This window comes from Phyllobates terribilis, unplaced genomic scaffold (genome assembly GCF_046119375.1).
Source record: "Phyllobates terribilis strain yellow unplaced genomic scaffold, ASM4611937v1 Scaffold_1__5_contigs__length_1240528914, whole genome shotgun sequence".
In the NCBI taxonomy this organism is placed as follows: Eukaryota; Metazoa; Chordata; class Amphibia; order Anura; family Dendrobatidae; genus Phyllobates; species Phyllobates terribilis.
Genome location: NW_027362761.1, coordinates 1,078,679,834 through 1,078,704,267, shown reverse-complemented (window position 1 = coordinate 1,078,704,267; position 24,434 = coordinate 1,078,679,834). Strand labels below are relative to the sequence as shown.

The 24,434-nt window shown below is 41.7% G+C and overlaps 1 protein-coding gene across 1 annotated transcript; it reads right to left on the bottom strand.

Annotated features, from left to right (window-relative positions):
- Positions 1-1,814: 1,814 nt before the first annotated feature.
- CNGA1 (cyclic nucleotide gated channel subunit alpha 1) lies at positions 1,815-21,694 on the bottom strand. Its single transcript, XM_073650742.1, has 8 exons — positions 21,588-21,694; positions 21,226-21,342; positions 20,571-20,633; positions 19,666-19,701; positions 17,549-17,731; positions 16,272-16,379; positions 8,212-8,318; positions 1,815-3,223 (listed from the first exon to the last, which is right to left on the bottom strand). Exons 1-8 carry the CDS (start codon positions 21,692-21,694, stop codon positions 1,815-1,817), a joined length of 2,130 nt encoding a protein of 709 aa, XP_073506843.1.
- Positions 21,695-24,434: the final 2,740 nt, after the last annotated feature.

Below are 24,434 nucleotides of genomic sequence, written 5' to 3'. Positions count from 1 at the left end.
AAGAGGCTCCTCTGTCCTCCGCTCATTACTTGTAGTACTGGCACCTGTTTGAACTTATCAGTATAAAAGACACCTGTCCACAACCTCAAACAGTCACACTCCAAACTCCACTATTGTGAAGACCAAAGAGCTGTCGAAGGACACCAGAAACATAATTGTAGCCCTGCACCAGGCTGGGAAGATTGAATCTGCAATAGGCAAGCAGCTTGGTGTGAAGAAATCAACTGTGGGAGCAATAATTAGAAAAGGGAAGACATACAAGACCACTGATAATCTCCCTCGATCTGGGGCTCCACACAAGATCTCACCCCGTGGGGTCAAAATGATCTCAAGAACGGTGAGTAAAAATCCCAGAACCACACGGGGGGACCTAGTGAATGACCTGCAGAGAGCTGGGACCAACATTACACAGGCTACCATCAGTAACACACTACGCCGCCAGGGACTCAGACCCTGCAGTGTCAGACGTGTCCCCCTGCTTAAGCCATTACATGTCTGGGCCCGTCTGAAGTTTGCTAGAGAGCATTTGGATGATCCAGAAGAGTATTGGGAGAATGTCATATGGTCAGATGAAACCAAAGTAGAACTGTTTGGTAGAAACACAACTCGTCGTGTTTGGAGGAGAAAAATGCTGAGTTGCATCCAAAGAACACCATACCTACTGTGAAGCATGGGGGTGACAACATCATGCTTTGGGGCTGTTTCTCTGCCAAGGGACCAGGACGACTGATCTGTGTACATGAAAGAATGAATGGGGCCATGTATCGTGAAATTTTGAGTTCAAACCTTCCATCAGCAAGGGCATTGAAGATGAAATGTGGCTGGGTCTTTCAACATGACAATGATCCCTAGCACACCGCCAGGGCAACGAAGGAGTGGCTTCATAAGAAGCATTTTAAGGTCCTGGAGTGGCCTAGCCAGTCTCCAGATCTAAACCCTATAGAAAACCTTTGGAGGGAGTTGAAAGTCCGTGTTGCCCAGCGACAGCCCCAACACATCACTGATCTAGAAGTGATCTGCATGGAAGAATGGGCCAACATACCAGCAACAGTGTGTGCCAACCTTGTGAAGACTTACAGAAAACGTTTGACCTCTGTCATTGCCAACAAAGGATATATAACAAAGTGTTGAGATGAACTTTTGTAATTGACCAAATACTTATTTTCCACCAAAATTTGAAAAAAATTTCTTTCCAAATCAGACTGTGATTTTTAGGATTTGTTTTCTCATTTTGTCTCTCATAGTTGAGGTCTACCTATGATGTCAATTAAAAGGCTCTCTCATCTTTTTAAGTGGGAGAGCTTGCTCAATTGGTGGCTGACTAAATCCTTTTTTTTCCCCACTGTATAGATATTTCTTAGCATTTAATAAAGGTCTAAATTTTTATCTAATGATTATTAATAATTTAGTATTGAATGGAAAACTTGATGGACTTGTCTTTCAACCTAAGTAACAGCGTAATTTTCATGGTAACTTGTGTTTTTCAGATGGTCATTCTGTTGCGTATGTGATACTGTAGATGTACTCCATTGTTATTTTTTTTTAGCAAACTATTCTTTTAAGAAAATTCTAATATATAAAATATATATTTTTTAATAGTTCATCTTTTTTGTATGCTGTTCCTTAACTCTTCAACACTATTTGTCCGGCATTGTACAGTCATAAATACCCTATTAAAATGAATGACAGATTCAAGACTGTACAAAAGTTTCTGATGACAGTTCATTGTACCAAACTTTAATACCGTGAGTAAAGGTTAGTTGCAATCATTTAATGACAAAGTCCCTCAGCCAGTTAGTTGTACATTCATTTAATTATTCATTTGGAGGAGGCTCTACTTCTTTTGGTGCCTCCATTTCTACAGTCTCAACAACTTCAGGACCCGGCTTTAACATTTCTTCTATTTGGGTCACCCTCTTTTTAAGTTTCTGTTGTGCGGAGTCATACTCCGCCAACAGTCTTGCAAATTTTGTTTGCAGATTTTCAACTAAACCTTCCATGTGAGCAACTTTCTCTTCAATGTCTTTGGGATCCGCTCCTGCATTAGCAATGTCCATGTCAAGTAAACCATCTTTCATTAGAATTTGCCTTCCCTTTTCCTCAAGCATGGCCTTAGCATCTGGATATTCAGTGAGCGCTTCCATTAAGTCATCTTTGGACAAGCAAAAAAGATCAGAATATCCAATACTCTTAATGTTTGCTGTTCTTCTATTACCAGCTTTACTGCCCTTGATGTTTAGAATACTGATCTCTCCAAAATAGCTGCCATCACTCAACACCACAAATTGTGTAATTCCATCATCTGCCACGACAGCGAGTTTACCTTCTTTGATAATGTACATTTCTCGTCCAATGTCTCCTTTCCTACATATGTAATCCCCAGGACTGTAAACCTGAGGTTGAAGCTTTAATACAAGTTCAATCAAGAGTCCAGCTTCGCAATCTGCAAAGATTCTGACTTTCTTTAGTGTGTCTAGATGGACATTGATAGCAATTTCTGCTCTTAACTTGTCAGGTAGGTACTTCAACACTTCTCTTTCATCAACGGCTTTCTTATTTGTCCACAAATAATCAAACCACTTAATCACTCGTTTTTCTAAGTCTTTGCTGACTTTCCGAAAATGCATATACTGTTTAATTGCGTCTATCCGACTCTGGAACTCTGCTCTGGCGGCATTCATGTTTGAAATCATGGATCCGACATTACCAACGATGGTGGCGAAAATCAATACTCCTACTAAGAAATCAGCAACTACAAACCAAAACTCCGAATCTTGCACAGGAGGAGGAGTTTCCCCAATAGTAGTTAGAGTCAGGGTTGACCAGTAAAGACTGTATACATATTTCCTAGCTAAACGGCCATATTCAGGGTGTGAAGTGTTAGGGTAAACCCATGAATCTTCTCCAAATCCTATAGCTTTAGAGATGGAATAGTAGACGCAAGCATTCCAGTGAATGATGATGACAATGTACATGATGAGGTTAGAAATCCTGAAGATGTTGGGGTAGTTGGTCCTTGTTTCAGTTCGCTGGAAAAACTCGAACATACGAGCAACTCGTAGCAATTTATTAAGTCTGAGCTCTGGATAGTTTAGTCCAAATTTAAAATACAATATATCTGTTGGTATAATGGATATCACATCCAACTTAAACTGTAAAGTCATTTTATACTTGTCCCTAAGTTTTCCTTCATCGCTGACCAGAAGACCTTGTTCCAAATAACCTTGAATGAGAAGAAATGGTGTTAATAAAGTAGAACGTCTAAGGGCTCATTCAGACAAACATAAATAAACATCTGTGTACTGTCCATATACGAAAGGATTAGCATACAGACTGCACACTGAGCAATGCAAATGTGGTAGCTCGCTTGAACGTTATTACACAAGGACCTATGGTTTGCATGTAAAAAATTCTCAGCATTCGCTACTTTGGACTGTATTTTGGATCACACCCATTATAAGTCAATGGGTGCGCAAAAACAGATCACATATGGGTTACCATCCACATATCATATGTTTTTCACACAATTGTAAAGATATCTGCCCTTTATTTATTAAATTGTTCATGTGGATGCCATATGGACTTACAAAATGGATATAAGCATATGGGTGTAAAAAACGGATACCTGGATGACTTACGGATTGCATATGCATGACAATAAGGATGAAAAATCATCAGTCTTTTCTTGACGTAAAATGGATGATTTTGCATGTGCTCTTGTGAACCCAGCCTACCACACAAAATCTTTTAGGCCTAGGACAGAATTAATCAATCACTATTTTTACCGCATTCAATACTTTCTAGTGGTCAAATTTCTGTTACGGAGACTAGCACTCCACAAGAGAAATTGACATGCTGCGGTCTTGAAAGACGCGCCGCATGTCAGTGTCCGCGGGTGATCCACAGCCTCAGATGCATGCATAGTGGACATGGGATTTCTAGAAATACCATACACTATGCGGAAACATGTGGACGCTGTATGTGTCACAGGTGACAGTCGCCCTGCAGTTGGTTGCAGGAGATCTCTGCATTTGTCATTACAAACATCTTCTTAGAGGCTGTCTCTAGGACCCAGTGGCTACCTCCCTTTGGCTAATTAACACCCTGCCTGGATGTATAAATACCTGCTGTGTTTCAAAGGGAGATGCTGGCGATATTCCTTAGTATTGTGAAGGATTTAGCAAGAGCTGTACCTCATCCTCTCTAGAGCTTGAGGAAGTGTGTGCATTTGTCTGGATTCGTCTAAAGCTAAGCAATTTCCCCCTGTTTGTCCACCATTGTTGTCTATAGTGTATAGTGGAGATCGACTAGTGCTCATCTCCACCCTTCCCTAGCCTGAGCCATACGCCAGGGAAAGACAGGGCGAGACACACATGCGGCGATTGGTGATGAGCAAATACAGGGATGTTAGGGGAGACAGGGTGACGCTAGATCAACCTAGGAGGTCTCCACTTTTCCCTAAAGTCTGGGCTCCCTTTCCCACACCTTGCTTGACAGTAGGTTTGACGCTGCATAAATACGCACCGTCAAACCCGCAGCATTTCATGATCGTGGGCACATACCCTCATACAGAGAAGGAGAACCAGAGTTCCTGATAACAGTTAAAGGGGTTTTCCCAAGTTAACTTTAATTAATAGATCTTGGAATAATAACTTCCACAATTGGATGTGTTTAAATTAAATGTTCCTGTGCTGAGATAATCTTACAAATGTGCCCCTGCTGTGTAATGGCTGTGTCTGACCGTGTACAGAACATGGTCTGATCATACCACATCTCCTGGGTAGGGGAGAAAGCAAAAGAGTATACAGACATTATAGCAGGGGATCATAACTGATTCTTTTTGTGAGGTAAAAAATTTCACTGCCTGTTTTTAAACAATGTTTTGCTTCTAAGAAAGAATCAGCTTTGATCCTGTACTGTAATGTCTGTATACTCTCTTGTTTCCTCCCCTGCCCAGGAGCTGTGGTATGATCAGACCATGTTCCTCCACAGTCAGACACAGCCATTACACAGTACACAGCAGGGGCACATTTATAAGATTATCTCAGCACAGGAACATTTTATTTAAATACATTAAATTGTGGAACTTATGATCATTCCAAGATCTATTGATTAAAATGAACTTTTGTTTGTGAGGAAACCCCTTTAAGCACTGAAGAACAGAAGATGCAAGGGGCAGAGAAGCTTTTATGGAGATGCAACTACTGCTTATTTGCTACTCTTCTGAAACTTAGAGGTTGTCCACTACTTGAGCATTGATGACCTATCCTTAGGTCATGATAAAGAGCACTGCCAGGAGCAGAGGGGGCAGAATTAAAATCAACTTCTCGATTTTGGCACAAATTGACCTCCAACGGCAAATTAATTTAATTGCCCAGCCCTATTGCTCAGTGAAATTTGTTCTGGGAGAGTAAGAGAATGGTTCTTTTCTCTAATAGCATTTTGGTTATACGCATAGCAGGCTTCGCCAAAAATGTATACTTACAAACAGTTAAAGAAAGAAGCACTTCCGTAAATTCTTTTTATTCCCTGAACCTGTATAAATGTTAGTGTGTTAATATATCATGAGTCATGTGACAAGGCTTGTTAAACTTTCAATATATAGGTGGCACTAGAGTTCCTCTCTGAAAAGGATAGTTTCATATTTAAATACCTAGAGGGGCATTGCATAACCTATGTCGACTTTGCACCCTCCATAAGGAGAAATGTTTCCCCTAAGATCACATCAGAAGCCTCTCACCTAGCTTAGTCAGACCTTTTGCTTTTCACTGAAGAGGGGTAAATACCCCAAACCACACGTCTGCAAATGGAGTTCCCAGTTTGGCTTTTTATCCTTAGTCATGTAGCAAGACTCAAAAAGGGTCGATATTGCCTTTTACGATTTCCACCCCCAATAGATGGCACTAGAATTCTAGTCCTCTTGATTCTTTGAAGAGGATAGTTGCATGTGGTAATATACTCAACGATCACCGTTGTGCTCCTCTTCTGAGTCATGTGCCGGCTATTCAGACTCTCTGGATCACATAGCGTTCTATATGTGAGCGGGAAGTCTGTTTTACCATGTTAGACTATGGGGCCTCGTTCTAAAGCTTCAAAGGCTTAGATTGTAAAAGCCACTTCCAGGTCATGCAGAGCGCAGTGTGACCAAGAGAGTCTGCAGAGCGGTGACATCACTGAGAAGAGGAGCAGAGCGGCGCTGGATCCCGGAGAAGAGGACAGTACGTGACTATATTAATACACTCGCACTACATTACACTAACATGTACACAGGTTTAGGTCGTAAAATAGGGAGTGCTTCTTTAAAGCAAATTCAGACATACTGTGAATGCCTATTTATTTTATATACAATCGATGAACCAGATGATCTCTGTGGGTTTTTAAACTGTCTGTGTTTCTAGAAATTAATAAACTTTGAACTCTTTTAATTGTGAACATAATTATCTGCATTACTAGCATGGAAATACAGGTAGCCAGTTTGCCTATTAACAAAATTGTATAATAATATACGTAATTTCTTCTCGCCGCCTAATGGGTTCTCCTAATGTTACTTTTACTTTGATATTTCTAACAATAATCATAGCTAAATTCATATTTGCCACAAGTGCCTCAAATTTTGTCATTTGTTAATTTTGGGTCTTCAAAGTTATTACATTGTCTTTAATCAGCTAAAAAAAGAAACTAAAGAAAATCATGTTTTATTGGTTTCATACTTTTGTCAACATTAATGCTTTGGCTTTTCATTGTATCTGTGATTGCTGGATGGTATTACAATATATGAGCAAGTTAGAACCAGTTTTAAACAATTGATGCAAACTTCATTGCAAAGCGCCAAATCCACTGTGAGGTTCAACATTATTTCTACAAAATAATATGCATGCAGTGAATTCCATGTGGATATTTTAGAACCCCATCCAGATACAATGTATTGCAAATTATGGCAGATCTCTGATGTAGAACCAGCACGAAAAATCTTCAACAACTCTGCCACTTCTGAACTCACCCTAAGATCCCCTTCACACGACTTTTTTTATGTCCTTATACAGTCCATTTTTTAAGGACCGCAAATGCGGAAACACGCACACCCTTTGCAATCAATGGTGGTGCACACACGTCAGGTTTTTCACACAGACCATGTGTCTGTGTGAAAAACCTGCAAACGTCATTTTTTTCAGCCACCACGGAGGAAATGCATGCCACACACGTGCACACTGATGACACACGGATGACATCTGTGTGACACATACCCGAATTAAATTTTATGGTGGCTGGGGAAAGCAGTACAGTTAGTGCTTTTCCCAACCGCTGGTTGCTGACTACAACCATATTCTGGAGTAAAGAGACAAAGTAGACCAAAATAAATGTTTTTGGAACTGATGGCTCAAAACTGTATTGTGTCACAAAGGTGAGGAGTACATAGAAAAATGCATGGCACCTACAGTGAAACATGGTGGTGTCAGTGTCCTTATGGGGGGCTGCATGACTTCTGCTTGTGTGAGGGAGCTACATTTCATTGATGGTGTCATGAATTTACAGATGTGCTGCTCTATATGGAAAGAGAAGATGCTCCCATCACTCCGTGCCCTTGCTAGACGTGCACTTTTCCAGCATGACAATGATCCAACACACATCTAGGCCACTGTTGCATTTTTAAAGAAGAACCGAGTGAAAGTGATTCAGTGGCCAAATGTCTCCTGATCTTGACCAAATCGAACACCTATGGGGTATTCTGAAAAGACAAATTGACATCACTCTCCATCCACCATCCAGGCTCTAAAGAAGGTCGTTCTTGAAGAATGGAAAAAGATAGATGTTTCAATATGTCGCCAACTTGTTCATTCCATGCCTAGAAGACTTGGTGCTGTCCTTAAAAATCATGGCGATCATAGATGTAGTATTTTTTGATGTGGAGTGTGTTCATTTTTCCATCAACTTATTTGAGTAAAAGTAAAGATTTTGTTATGAAAGTTTTATTAACTTTACTCTCATTTTATGGGCTAAAGAAATGTTCTATGAAGCTCAGTCTTGTCAACATTTTGAAAATTGTTCTTGTGTTCAGTGAGATATTGATTAAAATCTTACTTTTCAAATGCGGTGTACTTTTTTATGCGGAGCACTGTATGTTCTGTCTATTTCTGTTTGAATAAATTTATATTTTTATACTTTTTCCACTTTGCGCGTTTGGCACATTTTTGTATAGATTGTTAGGTTTACCTGTTCTTGTTCTTACAAACATATCTGCAATATAGATGACATCTGATAGGTAGTCAAGAAGGAACCACAATTCCAGGTAATCCTGCTGGAGTTCATCAAAACAAGCTCTGCAAAATGAAAGAAGCTATCAAATGTTACAAAATATTAAAACATTTTTTGAAATATGCTGTCCATCTGACAAAGGTAGATAAAAATAAATTACAAAGGTAAGGTTTTCCATGCAACTGTTCAAAGATGAATGAAAAATACAAAAAATACATAATATAACTAAATTTAGTAAATGTTTACAAAACAACAATTAATTCCACTTTCACCACATTCACACGTTCAGTATTTGGTCAGTATTTTACATCAGTATTTATAAGCCAAAACCAGGATTGGAACAATCAGATGAAAAGTATAATAAAAACCACTTCTGCATTTTTCACCCACTCCTGATTTGGGCTTACAAATACGGATGTTTAAATACTGAGCAAATACTGCATGTGTGAACATGGCTTAAGTCTTACAACTAATGTGTGATCACAAACAGTCCTAGAGTCTAGACTAAATTCAATAAACAAGGGGGCCAATTTATTAAAGCAATTTCTGGCATAAATTGTTCTGAAAAGTCACATTTTTTTCCCAGAACTTGGATTTACACACAAATTTTGCAAATGTTGGCATTTTCTTGCCAGTTTCTCCTAGTTCTGACAAAATGGACAGAGCTGGAGCGTGACTGGGGGCTGCGGGGAATGACAGCTTGTCTAATTTAGGATGAGTTGTGGTGTTCCTTGTGTCAGAAATCCTACTCTACGCTATGACAGGAGTAAAATTCTTGGCCAGGCTCATGGAGATGGATGACACTCGTCAGGCACTCTTGATTCATTAGGCATTAATCTCTTAATGAATCTGGACCATCTGACTCCTACACGCCCCTTTGATGAATCCGGGCCGAAGAGTTGATTAGTGTAAAAAGGTCACCTAAAAAAGCCAATGGTGAGGCAAATATTACTAGAATTGCACATTTTATAGAATATGGGAATAATATGGTGGCTCAGGGGTTAGCGCTGGGGTCCTGGATTTAAATCCCACCATGGACATCTGCCTAGCGTCTGCATGTGATTGGTATGTTGTCGTTGTGCTTTTGTGGATTTAGTATTTCACATATTGAGAGGGAATTTATAATGCCCGCGCCAGTGGATACAAGGTCTGTAAAGCAGAAAATATTGAAACTGTGTAAGAAAACATAAAAAATAATGTGTTAGTTTCCACATAATTGTAAGTTTATCCAAGCTTATAACATGGAAAAGACTTTTAATATGTATGTAATGGACTTATCTCAAGAAATGAGTGACAACTTAAAGTGAACCTGTCATGTCAAAAAATTCTATTAAGCTGCAGATGTGTGGTTAATCTTCAGGTTAATAGTGTCCTAAAGCCGTGCAGCCGTGGCACTGAGAGCCCCTCTGCTAGGAGAAAATGAGCTTTATTCCTCCCAGCAGCCTCTGGCTTTTAGTCATAGAGACATGGCTTAAGTCACTGTTCAGTATGTAGTGAGTGTGTTACGCACATGGTTCGTGGACCTACTGTGCCTTTGGGCCGGGCTTACCTAGGAGGGGCGTCGCTAAGCGGCTACCAGGTGTTTACTGGTTCAACTGATGGTGGAGTCAGGCTTGGCTGCAGGTAGCCACCAGGTACCACTCCTAGGCAGTCCCCGATACTGTTGCTGTTGACCATGGGTCAGGTACATAGACACGGATAGGACTAGGGCTCCGTTCAGACTACTAAGCCCTGGATCCTCTGTAGAACTGTTACTGACACGGACACAGACTCGGGCTCCATTCAGACTACTAGGTTCAGGATTCTAAGCAATGTGAACTGAGGTCTAAGATGGTAGACATGCAAGAAATAGGAGCATGTTCACACTAGCAAAAAGAAGCAAAACCTACAAAAGACAAAAATATATCTCATACCCTACCATCATTATATATAAATGTAAAGCAAAGTTGCATAATAAATATAGGGTACTTAGTGAACTATTTTTGATCAAAAAAAGTATACAAGCCGTCCCACCAGCAGCAAGGTGACCCTAAATTGGGACGGTACCTATACTGCCTATATTAAAAACCTTACTGTATATCAAAGTTGAAGTAATGCATATAAAAGGGTAGACAAATAGGACCGGGTCCCAACTCCAGACCACCTAGGCCCGTGGTAAGCTACACATATACTAATCAGCTCAACAAAGGGGATGCCACACCCTTAAATTGCACAGAATGCAAACAAGACAAAAAAACAGGCAATGTGAACTGAGGTCTAAGATGGTAGACATGCAAGAAATAGGAGCATGTTCACACTAGCAAAAAGAAGCAAAACCTACAAAAGACAAAAATATATCTCATACCCTACCATCATTATATATAAATGTAAAGCAAAGTTGCATAATAAATATAGGGTACTTAGTGAACTATTTTTGATCAAAAAAAGTATACAAGCCGTCCCACCAGCACTGAGAGCCCCACTACTAGGAGAAAATGAGCTTTATTCCTCCCAGCAGCCTCTGGCTTTTAGTCATAGAGACATGGCTTAAGTCACTGTTCAGTATGTAGTGAGTGTGTTACGCACATGGTTCGTGGACCTACTGTGCCTTTGGGCCGGGCTTACCTAGGAGGGGCGTCGCTAAGCGGCTACCAGGTGTTTACTGGCTCAACTGATGGTGGAGTCAGCCTTGGCTGCAGGTAGCCACCAGGTACCACTCCTAGGCAGTCCCCGATACTGTTGCTGTTGACCATGGGTCAGGTACATAGAGACGGATAGGACTAGGGCTCCGTTCAGACTACTAAGCCCTGGATCCTCTGTAGAACTGTTACTGACACGGACACAGACTCGGGCTCCATTCAGACTACTAGGTTCAGGATTCTGTGCAGAACGGTTACTGACACGAAGTCTCAGACAGGGCTGATTTGGAGACTGTTAGGACAGTACGGATACACGGAATACTCGTATAGGCACACGTTCATACACATGGATCTAGGATACTGATTCATGGACTGGCCACACACGGACCGGGGGACAAGGTTAAAGGGGTTGTCCACTACTTATTATTCCCCCCACAATGTATCCCCCTGGGGCCCATAAGTGTCTTTGTCATTAGCTTCTGTAGGAGTTACTGCCTGTGAGCGGCGCTATTGGTGACCGTTCACAGGCATCACGTGACCCCCGGCTGCAGCCGGCTCTGACATCCGCTGATGTCATGTCATGATTCCGGATGCAGCCGGGCGTCTCTGTCTTCTGCGTTCCACCGGTGGCTGCTGGGTTGTGGGCAGAGTTACCCCGCGAGTCACACCCGGCATCCACCGCGCGCTATTCCTCTCCTCATTCATCAGGAAAGCGTGCGGTGGATGCTGGGTGTGACGCGTGGGATAACCCCGCCCACAACCCAGCAGCCACCGCGGGGACCGCGTCACTGATGTCACATCTCACTTGACGTGACATCAGCAGGGGGTCACGTGATGCCTGTGAGTGGCCAGGGATAGCGCCGCTCACAGGCAGAAACTGCAACAGAAGGTAATTACAAAGACACTTATGGACCCCAGGGGGATACATTGGGGGCATAATAAAAAGTTGTGGCCAACTTCTTTAAGGAAGTGGTCGTACTAGGACCAGGGACTTCTGGTTCAGGACTCGCTGCACAAGGACCAGAGACTTCAGATTCAGGACTGGCCACACAAGGACTAGGTGCTTCAGATTCAGGACTGGCCCCACAAGGAGCGGGGGTCAAAGTTCAGGCACTGGCTGCACTATGACCAGGGACATCGGGATCAGGGCTGGGTGCACAAGGACTAGGGACTTCGGGTTTAGAAGTGGCCTCACAAGGACCAGGGACATCGGGTTCAGTACACTGGCCCCACAAGGACCAGGGACTTCGGGTTCAGGACACTGGCCGCACAAGGACCAGGGACTTCAGGTTCAGGACACTGGCCGCACAAGGAGCAGGGACTACGGGTTCAGGAATGGCCGCACAAGGACTAGGTACTTCAGATTCAGGACTGGCCACACAAGGACCAGGGGACAAGGTTCAGGCACTGGCCGCACAAGGACCAGGGACTTTGGGTTCAGGACTGGCCAAACAAGGACCAGGGACTTCGGGTTCAGGATTGGCCTCACAAGGACCAGGGACTTCGGGTACAGGACACTGGCCGCACAAGGACCAGGGGCTACTGGTTTAGGAGTGGCCGCACAAGGAGAAGGGACTTCGGGTTCAGGACTGGCTGCACAAGGACCAGGGACTATGGGTTTAGGACTGGCCGCACAAGGACCAGGGACTTCGGGTTCAGGACTGGCCACACAAGGACCAGGGACTTCGGATTAAATAAATTTTGCTGTTGTTTTTTTTTTCATGATCTGATAAGTTTCTTCTAAGACTAAGTGTGGTTATAAGGTAGCAAATGTATATAGTAGCCTTTTTTTTTAACTACTTACAAGAAATGAAAAAAAAACTCGGAAAGAATTTGGTTTTAGCCTCCATATTTTGTGAGACATATTTTTTTCTTATTTTTCAGACAATAGAGTTGCTTGAGGGTTTGTTTTTTTTGTAGCACACTGTAGTTTTATTTACCATTTTTGGTGCATGCAACTTTCTAATCTATTTTGATGGCTTTTTTGGGGGAAAGCAAAGTAACCAAGAAACAGCAATTCTGCCACTACACTTTTTTATCCTGTTTTCACATTCACCATATCGGATAATTACTTTAATATTTTCTTAGTTTGGAAAATTATGCATGTAGCAAAATCAAATATGTTAATTGTTTTTATTTAAACTTTTATATCATATACTGTATATTTATTAGTATTAGTAAATTAATCAGTGCCCTTAGTAAATATGAACCTTCAAGCACCTGATTGCCTACACAATACACTGCAACACAGGCTTCATAGGTATACAAGCACAAAGGCCATTGGCACGCATCACATCATGTGGGGGAAGAATGTGTGGTCACATCCACTCCATTGGCTGCTCCTGTGCAAAACACCGGAGACAGCAAGCAGTACAACAAAGTCCTCCCCACCTCCACATCTCAATTTATACTATTCAGCCTATGAGTATGGAGCTGGATGCAGCGTGCACGATGATGTCACTATATTGCACCTGTTACATGGAGCCTCAGTGCACAGATTGGAGCAGTGCGTCAGAGGGAATGCAGTTAGGTGAGAAGTTTTATTTTTTTTAATGTTTTTTAATTAACAGTCAGATTTTGCATGGGGCCATAATACTACGTGGAGAGACTACAGTGGATTGTGATTGTGTGGTGGCCATCATACTGTGTTAGGACAAAAACTTGTGGGGGCAACATATCCTGTGTGTGTGGGGGAGCTGTGCGGTCCATTATTATATTATGTGTGGGAAACTGTGGATTTTATCATGCTGTTTGGTGAGCTGTGAGGTCCATTATGTTGTCTGGGGTCCATCCAGGCTTGGACTGGCCCATAGGAGAACAGGAGGATCCTTTGGTGGACCCCCCATGCGAGAGTGGGCCACCGCCCTTTTATATGAGCAGTACTTGGCACAATATACTTGAATCACTATGTAGAGACAAAAGCAGCATCGTATTAATTTAACAATCTACCCAGTTTATTACTATAGAAATGTGAATGAGGGTAAAGTCATATTTGCATGTAGCTGAAAAGTGGGACCCTGGAGTTGACGTTACTGGTGGGCCCTTGGTACTCCAGTCCGACAATGAGTCCATCATACTTTGTGTGGGGTGCTGTGAGGTCAGTTATGCTGTGGGGGAGACTATGGGGTCAATTATACTGTGTGGTCCATTATTCTGTGTGTGGGTTCATTATGCTGTATGTGTGGTTGAGCTGTGGGCACATCTTACTGTCTGAGGGTGCTGTGGAGTCAATCATAGAGTGTGAGAGGATGTTGTGGGACATTGTCCTGTGTGGGTGTGACTGGGGCATCATACTGTGTGTGAGGGCATCATACTGTGTGGAGAAACTGTTTATCAAAGTACAAGGACAGCATAATAGGAACAGAATGATTTACTCCTTTTTATACATTTTATAAAAATTTGTAAATTATATGGTTTTGATTAGCCGCTATAGGTAAGAATAAGTTACAATAAGCCCTATCTTAACACGTATTAGCAGTAGCAGCAAGTCACCAGACTTAATTCTGCTCCATATTAATTGATACAAATTAAGATAATATAAAATAATCATAATAAGCAGAATTAAGTTTGGCCTTTTAGTTCGGCCCTCCCCAAAAGTCACAGTTTCTCATGTGGCCCCTTGGGAAAATGAAATGCCCACCCCTGGCTGAAGAGGTTAAACTTTTGGGATTGGTATTAGCTCTGATCATGTTCGTTACTCTCAGGTGCCTGCTGTGCAATTGAACTGACCAGTAGAATTAAATTACCAGGTCATTACACTGCACAGTAATAATGGTTAAAGTAAAAACCCCAATACAATGGCGGAACTGTAAATTTCTCAACCCACTTGGATTTTTTTTCCTGTTTTTCAATACATTGTGGTTCAGCTTATATTCAAAACCACAAATCATTTTGCAAAAACCAAGCCCTCATATGGCTGTGTCAATAGATAAAAAAAAGTACCGTATATACTCGAGAACAAGCCAACTTTTTCAGCACATTTTTTAGGCTGAAAAAGCCCCCCTCAGCTTATACTCGAGTATATACTTCTCGAGTATATATAATTACGGCTGTTGAAGGTGGTGGTGGGGGGTTGGCGACGGCGAAGGAGCGGGGCACAGGCTGTAGCCGGCTGCTGCAGATACCATGTTTGCCCGCTACTAAAGAAAATGAATATTTACTCTTCTCCACGCCCATGGGAGTGGAGAGGAGTGAATATTAATTTTCTTTAATAGTACACACTGTCAGCAGCGCATCTGTGCCCGCTATTAGAAAGTATGAATATTCACTCTTCTCCACTCCCATGGGCATAGATAAGAGTGAATATTCATTCTCATTAGTAGCGGGCACAGAGGATTGCAGAACCACAGCCAGATCTGTGGCCAGTGCTGACAGTGCGTGCTATTAAAGAAAATGAATATTCACTCCTCTCCACGCCCATAGGCCTGGCGTGGAGAGGAGTGAATATCCTCGCAGCTCACCTCAGCGTCTGAGGGCGCATGGCAGTGATGTCATACGCTGCTCAGATCCTAAGATCAGCTGCTGCTGGCAGAACAGGACGCAGCGCTGGAGCAGTGGGAAGGAAGGTGAGTAGGAGTGTTTATTTTTTCATGTGTGCAGTGATGGGGGGCCATGTATACCAGGATAGGGGGGCCATGTTTACCAGGATGGGGATGCTGATGGGGGGCCATGCTTACCCGGAAGGAGATGAGGGGTCCATGCATACCAGGACAGGGGTCCATGCATACCAGGACAGGGGTCCATGCATAACAGGACAGTAGTCCATGCATAACAGGACAGGAGTTCATGCATACCAGGACAGGGGTCCATGCATACCAAACAGGGGTCCATGCATACCAGGATTGGGGAAGAGAGGGCCATGCATACCAGGATTGGGGATGAGGGTGCCATGCATACCAGGATTGAGGATGAGGGGGCCATGCATACCAGGATTGGCGATGAGGGGGCCATGCATACCAGGATTGGGGATGAGGGGGCCATGCATACCAGGATTGGGGACGAGGAGACCATGCATACCAGGATTGGGGATGAGTGGGCAATGCTTACCACGACTGGGGATGAAGTGGCCATGCATACCAGGATTGGGGATGAGTGGGCAATGCTTATCAGGGTGGGGAAATTTACCAGTAGCTGCTGCATTTCCCACCCTAGGCTTATACTGAAGTCAATAAGTTTTCCCAGTTTTTTGTGGTAAAATTAGGTGCCTCTGCTTAGATTTGGGTCGGCTTATACTCGAGTATATACGGTAATGGTTCTTGAAAGAAGGAGAAGGAAAAGAAAAGCGCAAAAGAAAATTAATTTACTTGGACTTGAAGGGGTTAAAACGCATGGTTCTAGTTGTTTATCTTGTCCTTATTTGTTTTTATATAACATATGGAGTTTTTAGCTGTAGACGTTCACCTTGCTATAATCATGGTCCAGTTGTACATTACAGGCATCGTGATGCAAAAAAGCCAATTGTAATATAAGTTGCCGGCTGGATCAATAACAAAAATAGGTTTCTTCTTTCTGCAGAAAGGAAATAAAAAAGTATAAAGTCATAGTTTATTACATACAAACATCTTAGCTATAGTCAATTCTTTAAAATGTGAAAGTGACCAAACAACCATTTTTGGGGGCATCTTAGACGTTGTCTAATCTTCTTTCTTCAGGAGCGCACCGCTTCTCTTCCTCCCAGATTCCTGCATGCTTGGGTAGAGTGTGCTCCAGATGCTTGATAGTTCATGCCAGCAGAATGGTCGTGGCACTGCTCTGTTCTGCTGATCTAAGCCTCTGCGCTTTGCCTCTTCAACATCAAAGGACAGTAAGGGCACTGAAGCTGGCCAGTCCAGTGACCCTGCTAGCTTCTGAGCTCTGCTTGCCCAGGAAGCCGGCCACGTCAGTTGTGGCCGGTAAGCTAGCCAATGAGCAGTAAGCTATAAGTCAAAAAACCCTCTATTATTGAAAACAGAGAGGATTTTTAATAAAGGCTAAACTGCAAAGTTGTTTGCAGTTTTACCCATTGAGATAATTCCTTTAAAGAAGCGCTCCTCCCATCAAAGTTTTTATTATATTGCTATTCATTATATTATATAGCACTGTGTACTTACAATTGCTCATTTTTCCCTTCTACCCAGTTAATTCTCCTGTTTTCCATTAGGTCTATGACTTCACAACATTAAAAACTGACTAGCTGAATCCTTCTAAGCTCTATGTAGAAACAGGAGGTCAATTTTCCCTGCATGAGTCATAAGTCACTGCAAAAGTGCCTGGCAGTAGGTGGAGGGAGCAGCTGGGTGAGGAGTTGAGGAAGGGAATGATTTTTGCAGGGACAAGAGACTTTCTGTTTCTACATACAGCAGAGAAAAGAGAAGGATTTACTGAGTAGAAAGGCAAAATGAGCAATTGTAAGTACACAGCACTATATAATATAATGACTGCAATATACTATGAGGATAAAAACTTTGTTTGGAGTGCTTCTTTAAAGAAGTTCTTTAAGACAATTTATATTATAGACATATTATCATCTCATTTCTTAGAATGAATACAACATGGAAGGCTTGAAAGTAAAAATTTCTTATTTCTAAAGTGGAAAAGTGGAAAAGCATTCTTCTCCGTGTGTAAATTATGTGCAGATTTGCACAATCTCTTTCTACTCTATATTGTGCATCCAGCTTCTGATCATAGTCACCACTCACTCATCTTTTTTGTCTTTATCTTTGCCTTTATCTTTGTCCTTGTCAAATTTTTCTTTTTCCTTTTCTTTCTCTTTTTCTTTTCCCTTGTTATCCTTTTCATTTTCCTTTTTGTCTTTTGTTACTTTTTCCTTGTCTTTCTTTTTTTCTTTGTCCTTTTTCTTTTCCTTTTTATGATCAGATTTGCTAAATAAAAAAAATGGATATTTAAAAACAACATAGAGTAGACCAGGATAATCAAAGGGTCCATTTACAAATGACATGCAGCCACTAAACCACCCCTGATCGGCTACATGCTTGCCAATCAGCGGTCGTTTAGTAGCCTATCTAGACAGAGTGACAAACGTCTGACGTGCCCGGAATGATTAGTAATAGATCGTTCTGTGCACATGAAGAAGCAATGTTCCCGGCAGCACATGTCCTGTTCACACACGATGATGTGCTGCCGAGAACGATAATTGTAAGTGAGCTCAAACGATCAAGGGTTTTACTCTGGCAGATAAACTGGCTGCAACAAGCACGTGACGATGATATAAGAAGTCAATTGTTTCTCATTAAGGATCATTTTCACTGTGTGAAAGGAGGGGTGTTTGTACAAACAATAATTTGTTCCAGTTCCTGTCATTTTTGTCTGCAGCACATCTGTTTACACCGAGGATGTGCTGCCAATTAACAACAATTTGTATACTCATATGAAAGACGTTATGATTAGCCATAATGTTAAAGCTCACCTGTGAGCAGGATTGTGCTTAGTAAACTACATTAAAAGGTATCAACCACTGAGGACTCTCAAATCTAAATAGTAAACTACATACACTGTCAGATGGGTGAAATTACACTGATTAATATGATACCTTTGTTGATTAAATCTGTCCAGTGGTTCTTTTATAATCTTTATTTTCAGTTCTGCCGTAATGATATGCTCGTGCTCTGGTGCTCTCATTATGTATTCATGTATGCATATCTCTGCCTTCTGACAGGTCACTGTGCTTTCAGTGACCTGCCTACTATTTTACATACTGACTGTGTAATTTGTGTGTCATATTGAAATTTACATTCCCCCAAAATGGCTGCGGCGGCCAGCGCAGGCGCAGTAGCATCTCTCGTTTGCAGAGAGATGTTACTGCGCACGCGCGGACACCATTTTGCTTTTGGAAAGAGAATTTGGGTGCAGCAATATGGGGCAGCGCATGCGCAGTAGCATCTCTCGGCAACCGAGAACTGCTACTGCACAAGCGCAGGTGATGGGGGCCTTATTGCTGCAGGCAAATTTATTTTTCTTCTAACAAAATGGCGCCCGTGCGTGCACAGTAACATCTCTCTGCAAACGCGAGATGCTACTGCGCCTGCGCTGGCTGCCACGGCCACTTTGGGGGAAAATTTCAATATGAGACAAAAATTACACAGTCAGTAAGTAAAATAGTAGGCAGGTCACTGAAAGCATAGTGACCTGTCAGAAGCCAGAGATATGCAAATTGTCTCTTCAGAGAGGAAGAGGACCAGAACTGTAGTGCCACCTACAGGAAGCAGCAATCCCAAAAGTCAATAGTGACCCTTTAACGAGCCTTGTCACATGACTTAGAATATAAGTCAGAACCAGAAACTCAATTTGCAGACACTGTGTTTCGGGGTACTGCCCCTCGTCAGTGCAAAGTGTGAGTTCTGGTTTGGCTGGGTGAGAGCCACTATTGATTTTTGGGATTCCTGTAGGTGGCACTAGAGTTCTAGTTCTCTTCCTCTCTGAAGAGACAATTTGCATATTTCCCAGAGGAGCATTGCGGCTTTAAAAGTCTCCTCAACGTGACATGCTTAACACGTCACTCTCTGCAAGGAGAAATGTTACCCCTTAGATAAAGGCAGAGCTAGGCATACGTGAATACATAATGAGAGCACCAGAGCGCATGCATATCATTGTGTCAGAAATTAAAGTAAAGATTATAAAAGAACCACAGGACGGGTTTCAGCACCCAAGGTATCATTTTACTCAGTGTAACGGCGCCCACCTGACAGTGTATGTGCTTTACTAAGCACAACCCTGCTGACGAGGTGCGCTTTAACTGAGAACTAAAAACAAACAGAATTGAGATCAGCTTTTAAATTCTGTAAATTTCAATGCATACTCTTTTTTTTCTTTTTTCTTATTCTTTTTTTCTTCCCTGAAATTAAAAAAGACCCATGGATTAGTTAGGCTATTTTAGCACATAATTAAATGTTATGATTGCTCCCATGGCATGATATGAGAGATCGCTAGGATTTTTCACACAATTATAATAAATGTATTCCCTGCAGATCATTGCTCTAAGCAACCTGCTGTGAAGGGAACTGCAAAATAGTGTTATTCAAGCGATGTCCTTGTACGAGTACAGCGGGGAACCAGGAGTGGGAATGAGTAGGAAATACAGTTATGGAGCTGTAGCACTTACAGGGGTTATCTGGCACCGTTTGGTGCCACTCACTTCTGCAGTGTAGGTATGCGGTGCTTATGATGTTACGACCCCACTCATCTGCTAAAACACATATATGATCAGCAGGTATCATGAACTTATCCTGTTGACTAGAACATGTTCACTATACCTGCCAGTCATGCTTGGATCTTGGCAGGTGTGTGGGGTTGTATTGTAATCAGAACCACTCACTTTTGATTCTGAAATGAGCATCTCCAGATAAAACTCGTTAACTAGCACAGCAGCTCCTTTATTCTGATGATTGTGGTGGTATGGCTCCAATGATTAGTTAGTTATTGCATATCCTAGCAATATGCTACTCCTTCTATCATAGGAAGGAAGCCTGCATTGGAAGTGCATTTGGGGGTGAATGTATTTGGAAGAAACAATACAAATCCCGTGACACGCCCCCAATGCACTTCTATTCTGATTTGCATATGACTTCTACACTAGATTTCTCTCCGCTGAATTATCAGATCTCTGCAAAAAAAAAGTTATACCACTACTTCTATATGGAAAAATGTGCTGACAGGTTCTCCTTAAAGTTTATATTGGCAATACAAAATATATTGAATACTTACTCATCCTTATTGTTACTGTTATTAGTGTTACAGCCGGAAGCTGTGCCAGGAAGATGTTGTTCACTAGGGAAAAAAAAAACATTTTTACTCAAAACCGTAGAGTAAAAAAAAACCAATGCAGATTCTCTGTTAAAACAAAAGATGCTCAGTATTTATGGTGGAACTCTAGGGGGAGACATATCTTTTGTCAAAATCTGCAACTTTCCTTACAATGGCTAATCTGTTCCTCTCTGGCTTTCCCTGTTTTCTGAGCCATGGCATTACCTGCAGTGGTCCAAGGCTCCTAAACACTATTGTCACGAGCCATCTGGGAGCTCTGTATAAGAATCTCTTCCTCTGGTGGTTAGTGAGCAGAGTTAGAATTTTCCTACAGTATTTATGATCCTTTTCACAATAGTTTGTTAATTGAAACTTAACTAATTGCAATTTAAAGGAGTTGCACGGGATTAAAAATAAAACCACCGGAAGAGTCCCATATCTGCCCATGAATTGTATTTGGTATTGCAGCTCTTCCCGGTGCAAGTGAATTGGGCATAACTGCAAACCTGATACAACCAATGTACAAATGTGGCGGTTTATCTGGAGACAGAAACAGACAATTTTTCACTAATTCAGGTCAATTATTTTAAGCATACATAGCCAACGAAGTACTTACTGGTGCGGGGATGGAGTAACAGTCTGCACCCGATTCCTGCTAGAGAATATGCTGTAGCAATTTATATGATCCTCTGGATGTACCGCATCATTGCTTTCTCCTTGCTTACTTACAAGCCTGCTATCAACAAGATAAATACTATGTAATAACTTAAATATTTAGAAAATGTTGCAATATTCCAATGGCAAAATTGTAATTTGATGAGATCTATAAGAGGCTTTAAAATGTAACATATAAAGAACATATAATGTATTTATACCATAACCCGTGTATATTATATGTTGCATTGATTTTCATCATGTATATTTTAGCACTGTCTGAGAATGCCTGCACTATACTGATAAATGACATGTATGTTGTACCTGCTTTCACCATTTTCCATGTTGTTGATCTCTTCATCCATGACTTGGATGGAAACCTTTGGGACAGCAGCACCATAGGTGTGATATGTATTAATTAATTTGGCCATTCTCACTCTGTTCTACGAAATGAAAAAAAATCTATTACTATTTGTTTTAAACCAGATACATATAAAACTTATATAATATACAGGCAAGTACAGCACAGAAAGACTGTTCAAATCAAGTACAGGCGATCGATGCACCTTGGCATGGCCAAACATTTAAGTGCATCTTCCCAGCAACCGTATTTTTCAGACTATAAGACGCACTTTTTTCCTTTAAAATTTTGGAGGAAAGTGTGGGGGGGTGCGTCTTATAGCCTGAATATATACAGTACAGACCAAAAGTTTGGACATACCTTCTCATTTAAAGATTTTTCTGTATTTTCATGACTTTGAAAATTGTACATTCACACTGAAGGCATCAAAACTATGAATTAACACATGTGGAATTATATACTTAACAAAAAAGTGTGAAACAACTGAAAATATGTCTTATATTCTAGGTTCTTCAAAGTAGCCACCTTTTACTTTGATGACTGCTTTGCACACTCTTGGCATTCTCTTGATGAGCTTCAAGAGGTAGTCACCAGAAATGGTCTTCCAACAATCTTGAAGGAGTTCCCAGAGATGCTTAGCACTTGTTGGCCCTTTTGCCTTCACTCTGCGGTCCAGCTCACTCCAAACTGTCTCGATTGGGTTCAGGTCTGGTGACTGTGGAGGCCAGGTCAACTGGCGTAGCACCCCATCACTCTCCTTCTTGGTCAGATAGCCCTTACACAGCCTGGAGGTGTGTTTGGGGTCATTGTCCTGTTGGAAAATAAATGATGGTCCAACTAAACGCAAACCGGATGGAATAGCATGCCGCTGCAAGATGCTGTGGTAGCCATGCTGGTTCAGTATGCCTTCAATTTTGAATAAATCCCCAACAGTGTCACCAGCAAAGCACCCCCACACCATCACACCTCCTCCTCCATGCTTCACGGTGGGAACCATGCATGTAGAGTCCATCCGTTCACCTTTTCTGCGTCGCACAAAGACACGGTGGTTGGAACCAAAGATCTCAAATTTGGACTCATCAGACCAAAGCACAGATTTCCACTGGTCTAATGTCCATTCCTTGTGTTCTTTAGCCCAAACAAGTCTCTTCTGCTTGTTGCCTGTCCTTAGCAGTGGTTTCCTAGCAGCTATTTTACCATGAAGGCCTGCTGTACAAAGTCACCTCTTAACAGTTGTTGTAGAGATGTGTCTGCTGCTCGAACTCTGTGTGGCATTGACCTGGTCTCCAATCTGAGCTGCTGTTAACCTGCGATTTCTGAGGCTGGTGACTCAGATAAACTTATCCTCAGAAGCAGATGTGACTCTTGGTCTTCCTTTCCTGGGGCGGTCCTCATGTGAGCCAGTTTCTTTGTAGCGCTTGATGGTTTTTGCAACTGCACTTGGGGACACTTTCAAAGTTTGCCCAATTTTTCAGACTGACTGACCTTCATTTCTTAAAGTAATGATGGCCACTCGTTTTTCTTTACTTAGCTGCTTTTTTCTTGCCATAATACAAATTCTAACAGTCTATTCAGTAGGACTATAAGCTGTGTAACCACCTGACTTCTGCACAACACAACTGATGGTCCCAACCCCATTTATAAGGCAAGAAATCCCACTTATTAAACCTGACAGGGCACACCTGTGAAGTGAAAACCATGTACAAAGTGTACAAAGCAGTCATCAAAGGAAAAGGTGGCTACTTTGAAGAACCTAGAATATAAGACATATTTTCAGTTGTTTCACACTTTTTTGTTAAGTATATAATTCCACATGTGTTAATTCATAGTTTTGATGCTTTCAGTGCGAATGTACAATTTTCAAAGTCATGAAAATACAGAAAAATCTTTAAATGAGAAGGTGTGTCCAAACATTTGGTCTGTACTGTATATTATGTAGGTGATACTGTGATTATACACAGCAGTCACAATATCACCTATAAATTGTATATACAGCAGTCTATATGTATTATGTAGGTGATACTGTTACTGCTGTATACAGTGGGTACGGAAAGTATTCAGACCCCTTTAAATTTTTCACTCTGTTTCATTGCAGCCATTTGGTAAATTCTAAAAAGTTCATTTTTTTCTCATTAAAGTACACTCTGCACCCCATCTTGACTGAAAAAAACAGAAAAGTAGAAATTTTTGCAAATTTATTAAAAAAGAAAAACTGAAATATTACATGGTCATACGTATTCAGACCCTTTGCTCAGTATTGAGTAGAAGCACCCTTTTGAGCTAGTAAAGCCATGAGTCTTCTTAGGAATGATGCAACAAGTTTTTCACATCTGGATTTGGAGATCGTCTGCAATTTTTCCTTGCAGATCCTCTCCAGTTCCGTCAGGTTGGATGGTGAACGTTCGTGGACAGCCATTTTCAGGTCTCTCCAGAGATGCTCAATTGGATTTAGGTCAGGGCTCTGGCTGGGCCAGTCAAGAATGGTCACAGAGTTGTTCTGAAGCCACTCCTTTGTTATTTTAACTGTGTGCTTAGGATCATTGTTTTGTTGGAAGGTGAGCCTTCGGCCAAGTCTGAGGTCCAGAGCACTCTGGAAGAGGTTTTCATCCAGGATATCTCTGTACTTGGCCGCATTCATGTCTCCTTCAATTGCAACCAGTCGTCCTGTCCCTGCAGCTGAAAAACACCCCCATAGCATGATGCTGACACCACCATGTTTCACTGTTGGGATTGTATTGGGCAAGTGATGAGCAGTGATGGTTTTCTCCACACATACCGCTTAGCATTATCACGAAAAAGTTCTATCTTCG

What these genes read in the sequence shown, in the direction of transcription:
- CNGA1 (XM_073650742.1), bottom strand. Translation starts at nt 21,694, where the DNA reads ATGGCCAAATTAATTAATACATATCACACCTATGGTGCTGCTGTCCCA. An exon ending in AACAGTAACAATAAGGATGA is followed by an intron (nt 19,702 to 20,570) that starts GTAAGTATTCAA and finishes TTTTAATTTCAG; the next exon opens with GGAAGAAAAAAAGAATAAGA. An exon ending in TGGACCATGATTATAGCAAG is followed by an intron (nt 8,319 to 16,271) that starts GTGAACGTCTAC and finishes TTCATTTTGCAG; the next exon opens with AGCTTGTTTTGATGAACTCC.